The sequence below is a fragment of the Populus alba genome, chromosome 6, assembly GCF_005239225.2.
Source record: "Populus alba chromosome 6, ASM523922v2, whole genome shotgun sequence".
NCBI lineage: Eukaryota > Viridiplantae > Streptophyta > Magnoliopsida > Malpighiales > Salicaceae > Populus > Populus alba.
Genome location: NC_133289.1, coordinates 3891412 through 3910254, shown reverse-complemented (window position 1 = coordinate 3910254; position 18843 = coordinate 3891412). Strand labels below are relative to the sequence as shown.

Below are 18843 nucleotides of genomic sequence, written 5' to 3'. Positions count from 1 at the left end.
TGAAATATTCCAATTCGTTTTGATTGTCTAGTATTGACTGTTCCTTCTCGAGGCAATACTTCCCGATTAGATGCAGAACCGCCGTTGCCTTCGGTTTGGGGTTGCTGGGCCTGGGTTCTCTGGTTTCATCTCTGTTAACCGAAACGACTAGTCACTTATGAAACATGTCGTCCCCTATGTTATAAAGGCCATGACGATAACACAGGAAAAAGAACTTTATTCAAGAGCAAAAGATCATGGAATGACAAAATAAAGTAAAAAGAGGGAAAAAAAAAACCTGGTTTGAGCTAATATGAGCCAGTATGATAAATATATAATTTAGATATTAAAGTAAAGTTAATTCAGATTAACTTTATAAAATTATGTTATTATGAAATTCCGAGATAATTTAATAAAAAATAAAATTAAAAATCACTACAAGGTTTTTTTTTTTATTGAAAAAACAATATTAAACCATAATATCATAAATGAAAATAATAAAAAGATATCTTTCTCTATTAACTTTTTAAATCTCTAACCTGAATTATAAAGTACCATACAACAAAATCATAAAATTTAATCTATAGAAAAAGAAATGTTGAAGAATGTTTTGAAAAAAAAATAGACGGATGATTTAAAAAAAAATAAAATGATAAAAATCCAAAATAAAGAGCAATTCAATAAATAAATAACTTAAAAGTGCAACAACAAATTTTGTTTTTGAGAGTTAATTAAAGAGAATAAAAACAATAACAAAAAAAAAAAATAACAAAAAATGATGATGAAAAAAACAATACACAGTTAACTTAGATTGAAAGATAAAATAAAAAAATAACAAAACTTTTATAAAAAAATTAAGAAAAAAATAACTTAAATGTAAATAAAAAACACCAACACATGATAAAAAAAAATTAAATATGTAAAATCTTTCAACGCATGTTTTTTACAAAAAAAATCTTAAATGTAAATAAAAACCTTAGTCAAGTATCAAATTAAATAGATCACAAACTATTTTTGTAAATAAATTAAAAAACATTAACAATAAATAAAAATATAATTAAAAAAAATTAAAAAATAAATATAAATCAAGATATTTAATATGACAATACAAGTGATTTATCCAATTATATTTAATAAATTTATTTATTAATGTTAATTTATAACTGAAATTGATACATAAAATTTATTGAGTAAAATAAAAAAAAAACAAATTTTATGCAAAACTGAACGTGTTAAAGATATTGTAAAAAAAAATAAATGTTTTTTATTTTAAAAAATAAAATATTATATATATATATATATATATATATATATATATATTCACTATTTTAAAAAGGCTGAATAGGTTTTTTGTTAATTGTTTTTTATTGGCGTCCAGAAACAAATAGGTTGTTGAAACAAACGTATCAAGCGAGACATCGTTGTCTTTGAGATACAAGCCACACAGAAAGAATAGTTCATAGCCAAGCACGAAATATTGCTCAAAGCCATGGGAATCACTTTGGAGAATACTTCTTGTTTTATTGCTATACTTCGGCTTCAGCTACGACTACCATTTGCTTGCTTGCTTCGTTGCAGGTTTCAATTTTCTTCAACCAGATTGTACACAGCTGAAAAGGGGAAACCTCCATTGCTTTTATATCCCAACCCTACAGCTTCATGTGACCAAAGCCTCCTTTAAAAGAACCATAAAGAGGCTGTGATCTTCTGAAACTGAAAATATCTTCTATTTGAACTGCGTTGGGCGGAAGCTGTTGGCTTTTGTCTGATGGGTACTCACATGAATGCAGTTTCCCGTAAACCCGCACGCTTAATGTCCTCTTCCGAGGTGCACCGACTTTTACATGTTCATCAAAGAAATCTATCAAGTCCTGTTGTGTGAGTTGTTTTAATGCGGCCACCTGTTGTAACAACATGGATTAGAAGTTCAGAACATTTGAAAAAAAAAAAAAAACAACTTATAGATTTTTTCCGGCCATTTTGCAGAAATATCTGCAGAAATATGAGATTCATACCTCGCATTCTCGCCTATCAAACTTCAGGGTCCCATCAGAAATCTCTCGCCAGAAAAATGCAGATTCTTCTCTTAAATTCTTGTGCTTCTCAAGTTTCATATCTATCAAAGCATTCACGTTACTCTGCAGAGCATTGACAGGCATTTTGAAATTAAATCCTTGTGAACGGAAATGGATCGCAAGACTCGTTTGTCAAAAATAGCTCACTTGCAACCACCAAACCTCAAAACAAATTGAGGCATCAACAAAATAAAATTAGATAACAAAATAAACAAGATAGAGATGTGGCCCTAACTGCTCACAATAAAATATTGAGATGTGGATTGTCTAGGAACAGCTAGATTTCCTTATCATTGAAGTTATATTGTTCAAACATTGTGCAGCTCCTACGGAGAATTAGATAGCAAAAGGATTTGTTAATTGGTAGCGAGGAATTAATCTTTTGTTTAGGCATGCAATTTGCGGCTAGCTATATCTCATTCTGTCTTGGAAAAAAAAGGTGAGCATTTGAAGAAAGATTAACCATGCGCAACTTAAGCTCGTATTTTGAAGATTACTCCATCTTCCTCCCAAAAAAAGATGTGCAAGAAAATATCAATCAATTATGATAGGGATAGAACCTCACCTTGAATTCATCATTGGTCATCTCATAAAGTTTAGTTTCAAACATCTTGAGGAATGCCTCAACTCTCAAATCAATTTGTCCGGGACCCTAGCAAGATTACCAGGATTAATTAAGAGTGCAATAACACAAGGCTACATGACAACAAGAGACAGACAAAAGAAATGCTAAATACCTTCACTGTAGATTGAATGATAAACTGCACTCCACGAATACCAGAGTCATTTCTACATTGAAAGAAATGGTAAGGCCTAGAGAAAAATCCATATTGGGGACAAAATTTAGAGAGAAATTCTGGATACCTCTGCATGAGAACAGTAATGTACCCAAGTTGCTCAACAGATCTAAGCTGGTGGAAAGCTGGCTGCTTTGCAGTTAAAGCAAAAAGTTGAAGTTTCACATTCAATGTAAAATCATCTCGATGAACCTGCACAATTGAATGATTCTGTCAATTAGAAATCAAAATTCACTTGAAATAATTTATTCAATCCAGTCAATTACCAGAAACGACAAGAAATGCATTATTTAAATTTATTTATATGCTACCATGTTTCATTAGTGATGCTACATCTTAAAGTTGAAATCATGTACTTCTTGACTTAAAATTATATCTTCAACAACTCAAAAACTACGGAACTGCAAAAGCAGCCACATTGACTCAGAAAAACCATTTCTCACAAGCAAATACAGTTACCTGTATGTAATGCACCAGAGCAGAATTCTCATCATCTGGATTTAAGCCTTCAATTGGATACAAATAATTGACGCCCCTTTCAAGCTTGATAACTCTACTTGTTAAATGCTGGGACGGGAATAAGGGTTGGCATATAGGGTCTGGACCCTCATTAAAAACATCTTCAATATGCAGAATCATTGACTCTGCCTCGCTGCGTTCAATATTACCTGAATGAATGGAATAATTACTAATGATACTTAAATTCAAGATGAGATAGCCATATGATTATAGAAATACAAGACAGGCAGTTGAAACCTGCTATATAGCACTCTAAGAAGGCTCTTGAAAGCATCAATGGAATAAACTTAGCAAGATCTTCAGCCTGAAGATGAGGAAGTATTTCCAGTTCTTCCATCCAAGGCCATGTTTGATCCTGTAGTAAGAGATAAGAATAGTACATAGCCTGCTGATAGGGCTGCTGGAACTTCAAATTTCCATACTCCTTTGTCACCATTTCCTGGAAAAAATACAAGGTGTCTATCAATGATAATCAGTAAAAAAATGCACTGCTCATATGTACTTCCCGATGCAACCTGTAAGAGTAACCTAGACAGGAATCCTAAAGAAAAGAAACAATAACAAAATTAAACAAGAAAGGTAAAGAAAGGAAGAAATAATTCAGTGGTCTCTAAAAGAGGCCTTCTCTTGGCCATATTCCACAAGAATTTTTCAAAAGTTATTCCCAACCTTCTTAACATCATGTACAGGGCTTGGCTCATATCTGTCCTTCCCTTGTTCTAATTATCAAAATTGCACTTGCCAAAATGACATGAAAATGAAGTCAGGTTACAGGGAAACACGTGACACAAGCTCCACCACTTTGATTGGGTTTCAGAAGAATCGTAAAAGATGTTCATGGTGATTTCGCAATCAAATAGAGCATTATTTGGTATACATGACAGATCAATATATCTATATATGTATCCTTTTGAGTATAAATACTTGCAGATACAGGAAGTTCAAACCCTGTATGAACTCTTCCTTGCATTACCTTGATCACAGAAAATCTGTCGGGCTTCACTTTAAAATTTGAAATTTTTTCAATAACAGTTTCCAACAAGATCCTCAGTTTGTGGTTGTAACCAACAACAGTGACCTGCAAAAAAACAAAACAAAAGCAGGTTGTGTGAGAGAGGGGACAGAAGAGAAATCATAATAACATATAATATGCAAATAGGCTACTACCTGAAAACCACTATCTGTCTTGCTTATGTCATAATATAGACCAGCAACCTGTGCATAATAAGCTGAAACATACAAAACATATAAAACTGTTGTAAGATGCAGAGTGGAGATTTATCAAATATGCAAGTATATCAAATAAAGTTTAATTTATCAAGATGAGGATTTCATATGAATTATATATTCATATGCTACACTGCTTCATCAAATAAGAGATACTGGAACTTGAGGAAGAAAAGGAAAGAAATAAAAAAGTACGGGATTAAATTTTATCTTCACTAAAATAAATCCAAATTTTAGTTCATGGTACCATAATCATTCAGGTCATCCATCAACAACCGCGCAAAAATGTCAGTAAGAACTTCAGTCTCAGGAGAGCTGCTAGCAAAGGGGCAGTTGAAATCTATCTTAACATAAGCTTTAGGAGTAGAGAACATCGTGTCAGGCTTGTACCATAGTGATGAAGAGGATGACTTTCTTAAGAGAACTGGGAATTTGACCTGCTACGAAGGTCAGTCACATCAGTAAATAACATACAAAAAAATGATGATCATGTAATAGATAATAGAATTCCATCAAACCTTCTCTTGTGCATCCTTAAGTGATAAGTCAGTAGGTATGAATACATTAGGCGCTGGCAGATGCAAATCTTCATTGGGAGCAAATAGCATCCATTCCTGCAATCAGACAAAAACTTGCAGAATATCAGGTTTTGTACCTTTACAAGAGATTCTAATCATGAAAATGAAGCTGCTTATAGTTTGATGACAACAAACAGTAAAGCAAAATAAATTGCAATGGAAGTCCAAAAAGATTTGCATTTATTAACACCATTGACTGGATAATCTAAAAAGTAACAACCAACAACAGACCTGGATCATGGAGCCAGTGATTTTCTCAACACTGTATGCAGTTTTGTACCATGGCTCAGTCATTGCAGTTTGCCCTTCAAATTTCTTCGATTCCCAAAAGATTCTGCAGAATAAAAGGAGGTAATTAAGAAATTTTCTTCGATTCCCAGGAGATAACAGATTGAAAATTTGTACAAACAAATTGAGACATGTATAGAGCACAACAAACAAAATTCTGGATGAGGAAAAGAAACAAGTCTGTAAAAAGTTCGCCCAATTACTAGTTTTCCTTTACCATGGAAAGGCAGATTACAACTACTATCTTGAGAATACATGCAAGGTGATTGTAATGCCGATCCAATCATTAAAAAAAAATAAGCAATTGAAAGTTATATCATCTTTCTATAACGAATGGCCATATTTCTTCCATTTTGAGACATTCCCCTAAAGCATAAACGGTGCTAAAATACATCAATTTCACTGCATTCTATTATTATTTAATTGGAATCTAGCATCATTTACGATTATCAATCCCCTTGAAAGTAAGCTAACACGAAAGCAACTCAGTTCTGGTTCAACAGGATTAGAAAGCCCCTCTAACATGATTTTTCTTTGTTTCTTGCTTTATATTTTTTGGTGGTTGGCATATTCTCCTGATCTAATTCTGGTTTCATGCCTAACTAATAAAATCCATTTCATTGTCATAAACCAAAAAAAACAGAATAAGGGACAAAAAATGTTTGCTTCTCATTTGTTTTGGCAAAAGTTACAGCTCCTTTGAGCTCTAAATAACTCACCGAACATTGTCTGGAGAAAGTTGATTAAGTACTGTCTGTATTATGCTTGGACTGAAATTAGAAGGCAAGGAGGATCGCACCAGCCAATCTTTTTGAGGATATAGCTGATAAAAAGAAACCAAACAACCATTTAAAGACCATTATTCTAAAAATATGTTAGCTAACATCTCCTCAGTCACAAGCTTTGAAATACATACAGCATGCAAATAAGCATATACATACATATGTGCACATATCTATATTATATGCATGCATGCATTTACCTGAATATATTTTAAAGCTGTTTAAAAGTAAAGAGAAACAAAGCTCTCAAACAATCTCCAATGTTTAACTATTCACAAATTGATCCCAACACATCAAAAACTCACTTCAACTTTAACTATTACAGTTTAGCAAAAGTAAAATCATTTTCTTCCATCAAATTACTCTCAGTTAAATCCTACCTATAGGAAACAAACTTCTTAGCCTTTCTAGCAACCCTTAAAAATCTATCTTCCAGCAAATCATCCCCAAATTTTAGAGGCACACCTTCTAATTATATTAATTTCACCTCCTTTTCAGTTTTTTTTTTTTTTTAAAAAAACTTAATCACAAACCATTTTCCTTATATTTTATAAGCACCACATTAGGCTTTCAGATTATTTTCACATGAGGCCACAGCTCATCAAATTAAAAAAAATCTGCAACTCATAAGTTAGAAGATGAAGCACTCGTAAACTGGTATTGCTTCTAATGAAGAAGTGTATAATGAAAACAAAATGCTCGTTGTTAAAAAAAAAAAACTTAATCACAAACCATTTTCCTTCTTCTGACCCTAAATTGAAAGGTCAAGGCTTTCATATTATTTTCACATGAGGCCACAGCTCATCAAATTAAAAAAAAAAATATGCAACTCATAAGTTAGAAGATGAAGCACTTGTAAACCGGTATTGCTTCTAATGAAGAAGTGTATAATGAAAAAAAAATGCTTGTTGTTAAAAAAAAAAAACTTAATCACAAACCATTTTCCTTCTTCTGACCCTGAATTGAAAGGTCAAGGCTTTCAGATTATTTTCACATGAGGCCACAGCTCATCAAATTAAAAAAAAAATCTGCAACTCATAAGTTAGAAGATGAAGCACTTGTAAACCGGTATTGCTTCTAATGAAGAAGTGTATAATGAAAACAAAATGCTCGTTCTTATTGTTGTTTGTAGAGGAGGCATAGATGTTTTAAATTTGGGCACATTGTTTAGTAAGAGCAATTCTCACAAAAGTTATACAACACAACATAATGGTGTAAAATATCTTATATAAAAACAACAACCAAATTGGCAAGATGTAGAAATTCCAGAGGAAGTGCACAATTTTTTTCCCTTTCAAATCCATAACTAACCTGCATATTGGATGCAATCCGGACAACATAACTACTTGGAGGGGTTTTGTCTTGATAGTGGAATGATGTCTCACAAACAGCTGCAAGCTTCATAAAAAAGATAAAATATTTCAGCATCTTGAATAGATTAGAAAGAGAAACTTCAATACTGAACGCAAGAGATAATAAATAAATAATCTAACTTGACAGGGAGATGCAAAATACGCACCAAAAACAAAAATTAACTCAGAAAACCATTAAATAAAGGATAGAAGCATGAAAATGTCTAAGATGCATGGTAGAAAAGGTCAAAAACTTACATCTCCTCAAGCTTCTTCAGTTCAAATGAACTTTTTTTTTGCTCAAACTTGTATGGGCCTATTGATACACCCATAATTTCAACTAGAACTTAAAGTGTAACGGAACCTATTTTCCACAGCATGAGAATGTCAATTAAACAAAATGCCAATTGGTCGAGTTCATCTGGCAACTTTAAAATTGGAAATCAACTGCAGAAGAATTCATTATATGCTGGTTTGCCTAATCACCAGCATAATCTTTCTCCTTAACTAGCTAGCATTCTCTTTCACCTGGCTCTCTTGCCTAATCACCACAATAATGACTTTTCATTTCTCTCTTTCTCAAACTAACATGGTAACACCTATCAAATTCTCTAAACATGGTCTGTGGTTAGAGTTGCATATGAGCATGGCAAGAAGCGTGTGTGATGCACGTTAGCCATTCCCCTGTTTGTCAGTAATATAACAAAATGGTAATCCATAATTATTTAATGCATTTCCATACCTCATCAAATATCCATTTGCAAACACCAGACTGCTGCAAGAGGTGAATGTATTTGAATAACAGTCCAACAACATCTTGCATGTGCTCTGCATTCCGACAAACAAAAAGGAATAGTTTAGATAAAAGATGTTAATCCCAGTTATAATTCTGCCCAAATAAAAAATAAGATAAGCTAAGCTTTGCAACTCTGTTAAAGCTAGATTGTCCAAGAGCACAAACTGAGATAAAACTAAAGGGGAACTAACCATGGCCAGCATCAGTAAGATTAATTACTACAGTGAAGAAAGAGAACTCTGTCGTCCCATCTACTTCACCAGCATATAAATCAGTGGCCCATCCTGCATTTTTTTTTAAAGTAACCAAATCTTAAGGTAAGTCTGGTTTTCAAAGGAGAAAAAGAAGAAGCCAGCGTTTCCAGCATCATAAATAAAAGACAGGTAACTACAGGCACAAGAATGCACATGCACACAGTGAATGCACACAGAGTTCACTGAACATGAGAAGCGGACTGCCAAGCAAAAAGGAAGCCATCTATGTGTATATCTAATAAAGTAGAATTAAAAAAAATATTAAGATGGATGGTAAGGATGCGGGAAACCAACCTAAGGTTTTCAAGACATAAAACAAAGATCCTTCTCCTTCATGGCCAATCAGGTGGCCAAGATAGCTGCATGGTCCTTCCTTGTAGTGAAGAATGCCCGGAGTTATAGGCCAAACAATTCTCAATTTGTGACCTTGTTTTATCGGGACAGTTCTAACAAGTATCTGAAACAAACACCAGAATAAAGGTAATATTAAACAATCTCTCAAAAGTTCAATATCTTCAGCCACACGTAACTGTCTTTCACAAAAGTTTAACATTCTCTAAAAGTATGAAGCAAGCAAAGTATCAGAAATGCAGCAGAACTTGGCATGCCTGTAAATGTTCCGAGGAGCAAGGCTGACCAGGAAAAGAGAAACAGCTCTTATCATTATTTCGAATTTCCTGGAACTTGTCCTCGACAAGGCTTTGTATTTTATCAAGGCTTTCTGAAGATTTCCACAGCAAAGAAATTGATAGTTGTAATTGTTGGTAAATAATGAAATCAAGAGATAATTAATGTTGAAGGGAAGCTTATTTACTAACCTTTTGCATATATTACCAAGTTCATGAGGTTGGCTGAATAATTTTCTTCGTAGAGCTTTATAAGCTCAAGTCTTGTATCCAGTCCCTTTTCTTTTGGCTGAACTTCCAAAGTGTCCCAATTCCCTATGAATTGACAAATGATAGACACAACTCAGGAAAGAATATAAATTTTGATCTTCCTCAATATGAAACATCATTGTAGTTGTAAATATGATTCCTTCAGAAGTTAAGGGAAGCCAGTAAAAGGCATTCGCCCCTAAGAAATTATCATTCGTTAAAAACATAATGTCGTAGAAAAATATTATTAATTAAACTTTACACAGTCATCGGCAGTATGGATGTTTTGCTGAAAATCAACAAGCATGCTTGACTTGCTTCATGCCTGGATTACTGTGTTCTACAAACAACATACCAGCTCATACACACATGCATACAACCAGACATAAATATACATCGACATATGCAGCTAACCTGTACTGAATTTATGGTATGGGTGGCCTTCCTCACTTAAATGTTTCTGAAGCTGCAATGAAAGAGAGAAAACAGTTTGTGAATAGTATTAATTGCATAATCACTACGAAGCTGTGATTGATGACAAGCAGCATGGTTTGCTACATGTGAAATGCAATATTTACAAAGAATGAACTGTGCATCACTATTTCTTAAGGTTGTGACCAAGTATATCATGCATGCTAATTTTGCACCTTCAAATATAGCAGAATCAAATGTGCAATATCATGCAAAAGCATAGAACTACCCAATGGAATACCTGTTTTTGAGTGACTAAGACAAAACAGCAGGTGATCTGTGACATTTTACTTATAGTTAATTTGGAAGGTTAAATTGGCCTCTTGTTAGTCTAGGTGGTTTCAAAGGTGAAAAGGAAAAAGAAAACCTAGATACCTGTAGGATTCCTCATCATTAGGAATTTGCAAACAACATATCAACTAAAACACTTGCAAATACAAGACAACCAAAAGGCTGAAAAGAAAGATTAACAAAAGAAAACCAACAGTCTACCGGATAGGTGAGCAAGTGCGTTGAATGATACCTGGTTTATTCTCCAACCATCAGACAGTAAGTTTTTTTGATTTTCTGTACAAGAGAGACACAAACACCAAAGTAATTACCAACACTAATTCCGAATAGAAACTCAGCATCAATCCAGCTTGAGAAACCTAAAAAGGAAAAAAAGTCTGAGCACAGCAGCTAACCAGAATCAACAGCCTTAATTTCCCTAATGGTTGCATCCGCTGACATCAACGGTTTGATAAAGAACTGTGCAAATCTGAACAGTAAATCACATTCAAAGAACCAGGTCACAAACTTTATAAGATAACTGAAAAAACCAACAAGCTATCTATCATTACAGATTATAAAAATAAGAAAGCGTGCATTTTATACCTGTCCAGAGCATCTTCAAAACAATCACTGTTAACATCAAAATGATAGTTGGTGTGGTCCGACGCCGTAAAAGCATTGGTACTGCCCCCATGCTACGCATCAAGTAGACAACATAATACATAGAAAACATCGTTTAGTAACACATAAATTCTCACCAAAATTACAATTCAACCTTCCCGAACCACATAGAATAAATATAAAGATTTTAACAGGAAATAAAAGGAGCTTTCTTTCTTTCTTTCTTAAGTAAGCAATTTAAATGATAATTAAATAATCAATCACCTCAATAATGTACTTAGAGTAACTGTCCTCTAGTGGATATTTCTCACTTGCATAAAACAGCATATGCTCTGCCAATACCACAAACCAAAAAAAAAAAAAAAAAACCTTCAAGAAAACCACAACAAGAAAAAAGAAAAAAGAAAAAAGAAAAAAGAAAAAAGAAAAAAGAAAAGGCTACCAAGAAAATGAGCGAGTCCTTCAAGACCATCAGGATCACTGAAAGAACCAACACTGACATTCATAGAAGCCGCACACTAAAAAGAAACGAAAAATAAATGGTTAGAATTGACCTACATCAGTGATTAAAGCGCCAGAATTTAATTGAAATTGCAAAAATTAAGGAATTGAAATTGCCTTATCGGTGTCGGGATCGCTAATGAGAAGGACTTGGAGAGCATTTGGAAGAACAATTCTCTTGTATTCTCGCTTATCAGTCCTTGCCTTCACTATCTCCATCTCCTCCGCTTCTTATTTGCCTACCGCCGTCGTTTTGTTCCTTTCTTTCTTGTTGATTACTCCTGTGTTTTCTCAGAGAGAAAGATAATGCGAAAGACTCGTTGGTTTTGGTCTTTCTCTTTGGTTTATTCTACAGAACCTTACTCGAAGCTGACACAAGTAAACAGGGGTTTTTTTTTTTTTTACATGAGTTTGATAAAAATTAATAAAATAAATGGAATTTGGATTAAAATTCTAAATTTGATTGATTGTTTTCTTCATTATTATGATTTTTGAATGTGTAATATATATATATATAAAGAGTTTTTTTTAAAATTAGTTAAATAATTCAAGCTAGCTTACTAGCCTAGTAAATTCACGAAAAAAGATTTTCTTTGTTTTTTTGAAGAGTGTTAAATCTATAGAAAATGCTCTTCTTTTTTTCATAAGAGGCTTTTTCTATGATTATTTATTTATTATTATTATTTTGTTTTGTTTAATTATTGTTTCAATATATAAAAAAAATGAAATCCAGGCCATATCCCTTCATTTCTTTTTCTTTTTACTTTAACTTTTTTTTATATCTCTTTTATTTTTATCTTGAAATGCTAATTAAATATAACCTTAATCACTATTTTATCATCATTATTTTTTATTTATTTGTTAATTATTATTTAGATAATATTTAATCATTATTTAAAAATAAAAGAGATGAAAACAGGTCTTTATCTCTTATTTTTTAAACTCAACCTTTTATTTTTATATCTCTTATTTTATCTTAAAACACTAATTAAATACAACCTTAATCTCATTTGTTAACCCATTCTCCAAGGTAGAAAGACTTTGGTCGGGTTCGTTCTATCACTCAGCTTGTACAAGTGCGAGGTGCTAATTGGTTTGTTTGTTTTTTTTTTTTTTTTTTAATTATTATTATTATTTAACCCTATTTACAGATTTAACTAGCCACGTCATTTGTATTGCGTTCTTGACAAAGTCAAATAATTTACATTGAGTGGGTTAGAATCCCCCAAGGTTGAGTGTTGTTGACGTCTGCTTGAGCAGGAATGAGAGAAGCTGTGAAAACCATGATTGAGCTTTGAAGTGGTGATAATATGGCTAGTGAATGCTTGCTATTAATGGCTGGTTGCTTGAGTTTAACTCTGGGAGGATTAGGGTCTATGGCAAATGATGAAGAAGGGACATGAACATAATGCTTCTTCCATGCTGTCTAAATAGCTTTGAATCTCTTGTTTTCGCTTTCATAAGAAGTTTCTTGCTATACATAAATCTTGGCTATTCTTTTTATCTAATCCAATCTCTTCACAACACTGACGTGATATGTGGGCATCACATACATTCTCAAAGTTTTGGTTGAATTCAAATACCTGAGCCCTAAATTAAGCCCTCTGATGATGATGATTCTCTCATCTGTCCTTGAATATTGCTGCTGTGGCATATGATGATGATGATGATTCTCTCATCTTTATTCGTGTACCTTCTTGATGATCCTATCCCTTTCTCCTTCATCTTTCTATCTCAAATGAAGATGCCCGGCCGAACGGAATCCACAATCCCATAGACGAAGAAAACTGTACAGTGTCAGAAGAATCTGAAGATGAACCAGAGAAGCCTCCACCGCTCCCTTCTTTCCCTTGAATTGAAGATCAAGGAATCGATTAAAACCCTTGGAGGTGCAGTCTTTCCTAAGCTCAACTGGAGTACCACCAAAAGACTGCTTGGATAGCCCATCTTGGACCCTCCATTGTGTAGGGAATTCCGACCGGTGATGTACTGATATTTGCTCTCGGGAGGGCAAGCACACTGACACAATATTTAACGTGGTTCGGCAAACCGCCTACATCCACGGGAGAAGTCATTTGATTATATAGGGAGAGAACAAGATTTACAACAATAGAGGAGGAGGAATCATCTCCTCTTTGGCAACTCTCAACCTCACTCTATTTCTCTCTTCTCAGTGCTGCAATGGCAGCTACTGCTGGCTGCCTTGGCAGCCCACTCTCTCCTATATTTCTCACATCTTTCTTTCTCTCAACTCTCACTCATTTAGCTCTCTACACTTAGTGCCTATTTATAGCAGGAATGGTGGCTTCTCTTCTTCATTTTCCAGCAGCTGCAGCTGCAGTCAATGGTGGCTGCCATCTTCTTCAACAAAGGCTGCTGGTCAATGGTAATGTTAGGCACATTAAATGGCAACACACCTAACAAACCTAACAATCACCCCCTTTGACATTTATATGGGCAATTGTCCTCTTGCTTCTTCAGCACAATCTTGCATCCTGCAGCTCTTCCAAGCTTACCATTCCAAGAGCGTCTCCGGCCAAGTTTACAGGTACTCGCCAAACCTTTCAATCACCAGAGTCAACCAAGCACCCCTTTGCTCACTCCAAAGGATCACTTCAACCAGATGGTTTGTCACATCTCATCTGAAGAGTGTTTAACATTTGTCTCTGGAACAACATTCCCCTTCAAGCATATCAACCATGCTTGGCCCGGAATGATTTATCAAGCCTTACATCAAGGCTTACAACACCCCCTCAAACTGATATTCCCAAGTGCGACAATCATTGAGTATTTTAATGTGATCACGAGCTCACCACTCTTCCAAGAGTCTACTCATCCAGGAGTTGCGTCTGCCCTCTGTTCCACCTTAGAAACCACGCCTTACTTCTCCATGAGTTTCTCACTCTTAGTCTCAAGAGTTCGGGTAGCTATCCACCTTTACTTATGGGGGCAGCCCATTACAGGTTGATCCATATCAATCTTCATACTCTGAGTATTACAATGCCATCTTCGAGCTCACCACCTTGACAAGAGTCAACTTGTTCCCGGAACCTGCGCATGCCCTCTGCTCATTCATAGCAGTCGCGTCTTAATGCTCCACAAGTCACCCACTTATTGTTCAAGGCAAATGTCTTATAGCTCATTGATCTTTAGCATGGGGGCAATATCCATGAAAGTCAATCCTGCATTTTTCTTCATACTCATCATAGCCACTTCATTGGCTATACACTTGTCCACTCATATTTAGCCATCACATCGGCTCTGGGGCGTTCTGAATTGGGGCTCCTATCCTGGCCCTCACACCTTCTCCTGAGGTGTCTCCGCTCGTCGTCATGCGGCGGTTTGAATCTGGGCTCACATCGTGGCCCACACCTTTCTCTGAGGTGTCTCCGCCTGTTGTCATGCGGCGGTCTGAAATGGGCTCACATTATGACCCTCACACCATCCATTCGAGGTGTTTCTGCTCGTCATGAGACGGCCTGAACATGGACTCATATCAAGGTCCTCACACCTTTCATCTGAGGTGTCTCCGCCTGTCATCATGAGACGACCTGATCTTGGACTCATATCATGGTCCTCACACCTTCTGTCTAAGGTGTCTTCGCCTGTCGTCATGAGACGGTCTGAACATGGACTCATATCATGGTCCTCACACCTTCTATCTGAGGTGTCTCTGCCTGTCGTCATGTGACAGTCTGAACCAAGTCTCTAATCTTAGCCCACACACCTTCCATCAAGGCATTACATTTTCCCACTTAATAGTTCAGCACATATAATTGGGTAAACATGTGCACCTTCTTCTTCTTCATCTCCATCGACCACCATGATGACCTTCAGATGCCTCCTAATCGGGCAATCTCTCTTTAATAATTCACCACCGCCATTTTGGTCTCGAATCTCAATGATCGGACCGTACCATTGCATCCGGAATGATCAAATTAGCTGGAAACATGTCTTGAATCGTCCAAATCGCACATCAGACGGCTACGATTTGATCAAAACAATTCTGGCCTAATTAACGGCTCAGATTCAATCTTAGATCCGGTTGCACGTAGGATCAGCTACACTGGATCCTATCCCTCGGCTCGCGGCTCGACTCAGCTCCAACTCGGCTCGACGTGGCTCGGCTCGCGGCTGATGACGTGGCAGGTGGGTCCCCCATATGCTGACATGGATGTTGACTAGTCAATTGCTTGCTGACTGTGTATGCTGATGTCATCCTTGCATCATGCTGATGTCATTCTTTGCATGACACTGTTCATGATACCGTCACTATTCATGTCTACTGTTCACATGGGTCGGGTCAACTGGTATTCGGGTCGGGTCAACTCATCCGGGTGAAGAAGACGCGTGGGCGCGTCTGCGCGCGTGGCCCGCCACCTCACCGGAGAGTGATGGAGAGTGCGGCCATGTCTGACGTCCGATTTTGACGCCGTTTTCACCAGTGGCTTCGTATCGTCCTCCTCTACACGATGGTATGGTCAAAACATAATTTTGACAACTTTCATTTTTGAGCAAAAATCAAACACCACTTCAAACCATAAGCTCTGATACCAATTGTAGGGAATTCCGACCGGTGATGTACTGATATTTGCTCTCGGGAGGGCAAGCACACTGACACAATATTTAACGTGGTTCGGCAAACCGCCTACATCCACGGGAGAAGTCATTTGATTATATAGGGAGAGAACAAGATTTACAACAATAGAGGAGGAGGAATCATCTCCTCTTTGGCAACTCTCAACCTCACTCTATTTCTCTCTTCTCAGTGCTGCAATGGCAGCTACTGCTGGCTGCCTTGGCAGCCCACTCTCTCCTATATTTCTCACATCTTTCTTTCTCTCAACTCTCACTCATTTAGCTCTCTACACTTAGTGCCTATTTATAGCAGGAATGGTGGCTTCTCTTCTTCATTTTCCAGCAGCTGCAGCTGCAGTCAATGGTGGCTGCCATCTTCTTCAACAAAGGCTGCTGGTCAATGGTAATGTTAGGCACATTAAATGGCAACACACCTAACAAACCTAACACATTGCACTTCATCTAGTGAAACTGCGATGTGTTGTGATCATCGGACTCATTTGTCCGTGATTCATGAAAACAAGATAAAAGAATGCTGGGAAGAATAATAACAAAAGTTTTATTCCAGTCGTATTGATTGCTGCTAAGTTTACAATGAGAATATATATATATATATACAAATACATAGCTAGAAAATAGGATCTGCAAGTGATTGAGTCCAACTCAATCAGTTCATCTACACAACCTTAATTCCAGAGGATAATCTTCAGCAGTGGATCAACATCAGCAGCAAGTAGATAATCTTCAACTGTGAATCAACATTAGCAGCAGATTAACTTTATCTGTTGAAGATCAACTTCTTATCTTTTCAACACTCCCCTTCAAGTTGGAGCATGAATATTGAGAATGTTCAACTTGCCTGATAATTTCTTGAAATTGTCTCCCCCTAATGCCTTGGTGAATATATCTGCTAGTTGAATATAGGAGGGAACAAATTTTGTAACAATTTGACCTGCTTGAATCTTTTCTCTCACAACATGGCAATCAATTTCTATATGCTTTGTGCGTTCATGATAGACCGGATTTGCAGCAATATGAAGTGCTGCTTGATTGTCACAGAATAAAGTGATTGGTTTTAAGGGCACCTGTAGATCTTTAAATAAGCATCGAAGCCAGGTGAGTTCACATGTTGCGGCAGCCATAGACCTGTACTCAGCTTCGGCAGATGACCTGGAGACTGTTTTCTGTTTTCTTGTCTTCCACGAGATTAGAGAATCTCCAAGAAATACAAAGTAACCAAATGTAGATCTTTTTGTCATAGGACAATTTGCCCAATTGGCATCACAGTAAGCTCTTAGTTGCAGAGAGCTGCTGGAAGAGAATAATAAGTCATTACCTGGGTTGTTCTTTAAGTATCTTATTACACGAAGAGCAGCGTCCCAATGAGGTTTTCTCGGTGCATGCATAAATTGGCTTAAGATGTTGACAGAATACAAGATATCTGGTCTAGTAATTGTAAGATAGATTAATCGCCCTACCAATCTTCTGTAGTGTGAAGCATCATTCAATATCTCACCTTGATCATTAGTGAGCCTCAGATTTTGTTCCATAGGAAAATCAACGGGTTTAGCTCCAAGAAATCCAACATCATCAATAATTTCCAGTGTGTATTTTCGTTGAGATATAACTATTCCAGCCTTTGATCTTGCCACTTCCAGTCCAAGAAAATACTTCAGCTTACCAAGATCTTTTTTGTGGAATTGTTTTTGAAGAAACAACTTGATATCTTGAATAGCACTGTCATTGTTCCCAGTAATGATTATATCATCTACATAGATAAGAACAATGGTTAGAGTAGAACCTTTTTCTTGCACAAAGAGAGAATGATCTAAGTGTGATTGAGAGAACCCAACCGTTTTAATGGCTTCTGAGAATTTAGCAAACCAGTTTCTGGGTGCTTGTTTGAGTCCATACAAGGACTTATGAAGCCGGCATACAACCTTCTCCCCTTGTCGGCAAAGTCCTGGTGGTGGAGTCATATAAACTTCCTCATGTAAATCACCATGGAGGAAGGCATTATTAACGTCCATCTGGAAGAGAGGCCAATTACGGACTGCTGCCAAGGCAAGAAGACAACGAACTGTAGTTAACTTTGCAACTGGTGCAAAAGTTTCATGATAGTCCAAGCCTTCTTGTTGATTGAAGCCCTTGGCTACTAACCGTGCTTTATACCGTTCCACAGTTCCATCATATTTGTATTTGATTCTGAAAACCCATTTGCTGCCTATGGGACGACAATATGATGGTAATGAAACCAGAGACCATGTTTTCTGATTTTCAAGTGCAGTGAGCTCAGTTCTCATTGCTTCACACCACCTAGGATCATTGAGTGCCTGCTCATATGTTGTTGGTTCAAGAGTGCTAGTAATGTTGTTAATAAATATCTGATGAGAAGGAGATAAGGACTGGTAGGAAATAAAGCTTGATAATGGATATTGAGTACCTGACCGTGAAGAGGCTGACTTGGTTGTGGATGCAGAGAGTTGTGACATACCAACTTGACCACAATGAAAATCACGGAGCAGAACAGAGGTTTGTCGTGGCCGATCACTGCGACGTAGAATAAGAGTAGGTGTGTTTAGTGTTGGAGAAGGAGAAGATTGTGTGGGAGTGGATGATGGTGATGATGGAGAGTCTGTAGAGGTAGGGGAAGATAATGGAGTGATAGGGGTCTCGGTTTGTGTGGGAGAAAAAATTAATGGTTGTGGAATTGAGCTGTCATTAGGATCATGAAGTATGGTGGGCAGAGATGGTTGTTGAGAGGAATCGATCGAAGTGTGATTTATGAAAGGAAATGTATTTTCATGAAAAACAACATCTCGACTAGTGAAAAACTGTCGAGTGGTAAGATCATAAACACGATATGCTTTTTGATTA

General features: G+C 36.3%; 1 protein-coding gene across 2 annotated transcripts; it reads right to left on the bottom strand.

Annotated features, from left to right (window-relative positions):
- Positions 1-1323: 1323 nt before the first annotated feature.
- LOC118053175 (insulin-degrading enzyme-like 1, peroxisomal) lies at positions 1324-11746 on the bottom strand. 2 transcript variants are annotated; one of them, XM_035064349.2, is made up of 26 exons: positions 11506-11746; positions 11330-11405; positions 11152-11219; positions 10870-10961; positions 10680-10753; positions 10517-10560; positions 9937-9988; positions 9466-9588; positions 9256-9368; positions 8942-9104; positions 8585-8677; positions 8340-8425; positions 7557-7643; positions 6183-6286; positions 5407-5509; positions 5116-5211; positions 4845-5037; positions 4538-4599; positions 4344-4448; positions 3608-3809; positions 3311-3519; positions 2919-3043; positions 2792-2843; positions 2620-2706; positions 1995-2117; positions 1324-1880 (listed from the first exon to the last, which is right to left on the bottom strand). In XM_035064349.2, exons 1-26 carry the CDS (start codon positions 11605-11607, stop codon positions 1629-1631), a joined length of 2886 nt encoding a protein of 961 aa, XP_034920240.1. In that variant the 5' UTR covers positions 11608-11746; the 3' UTR covers positions 1324-1628. The 2 variants fall into 2 exon arrangements, with proteins under 2 accessions (XP_034920240.1, XP_034920241.1); XM_035064350.2 differs by having other exon boundaries at positions 4845-5034; positions 11506-11745.
- Positions 11747-18843: the final 7097 nt, after the last annotated feature.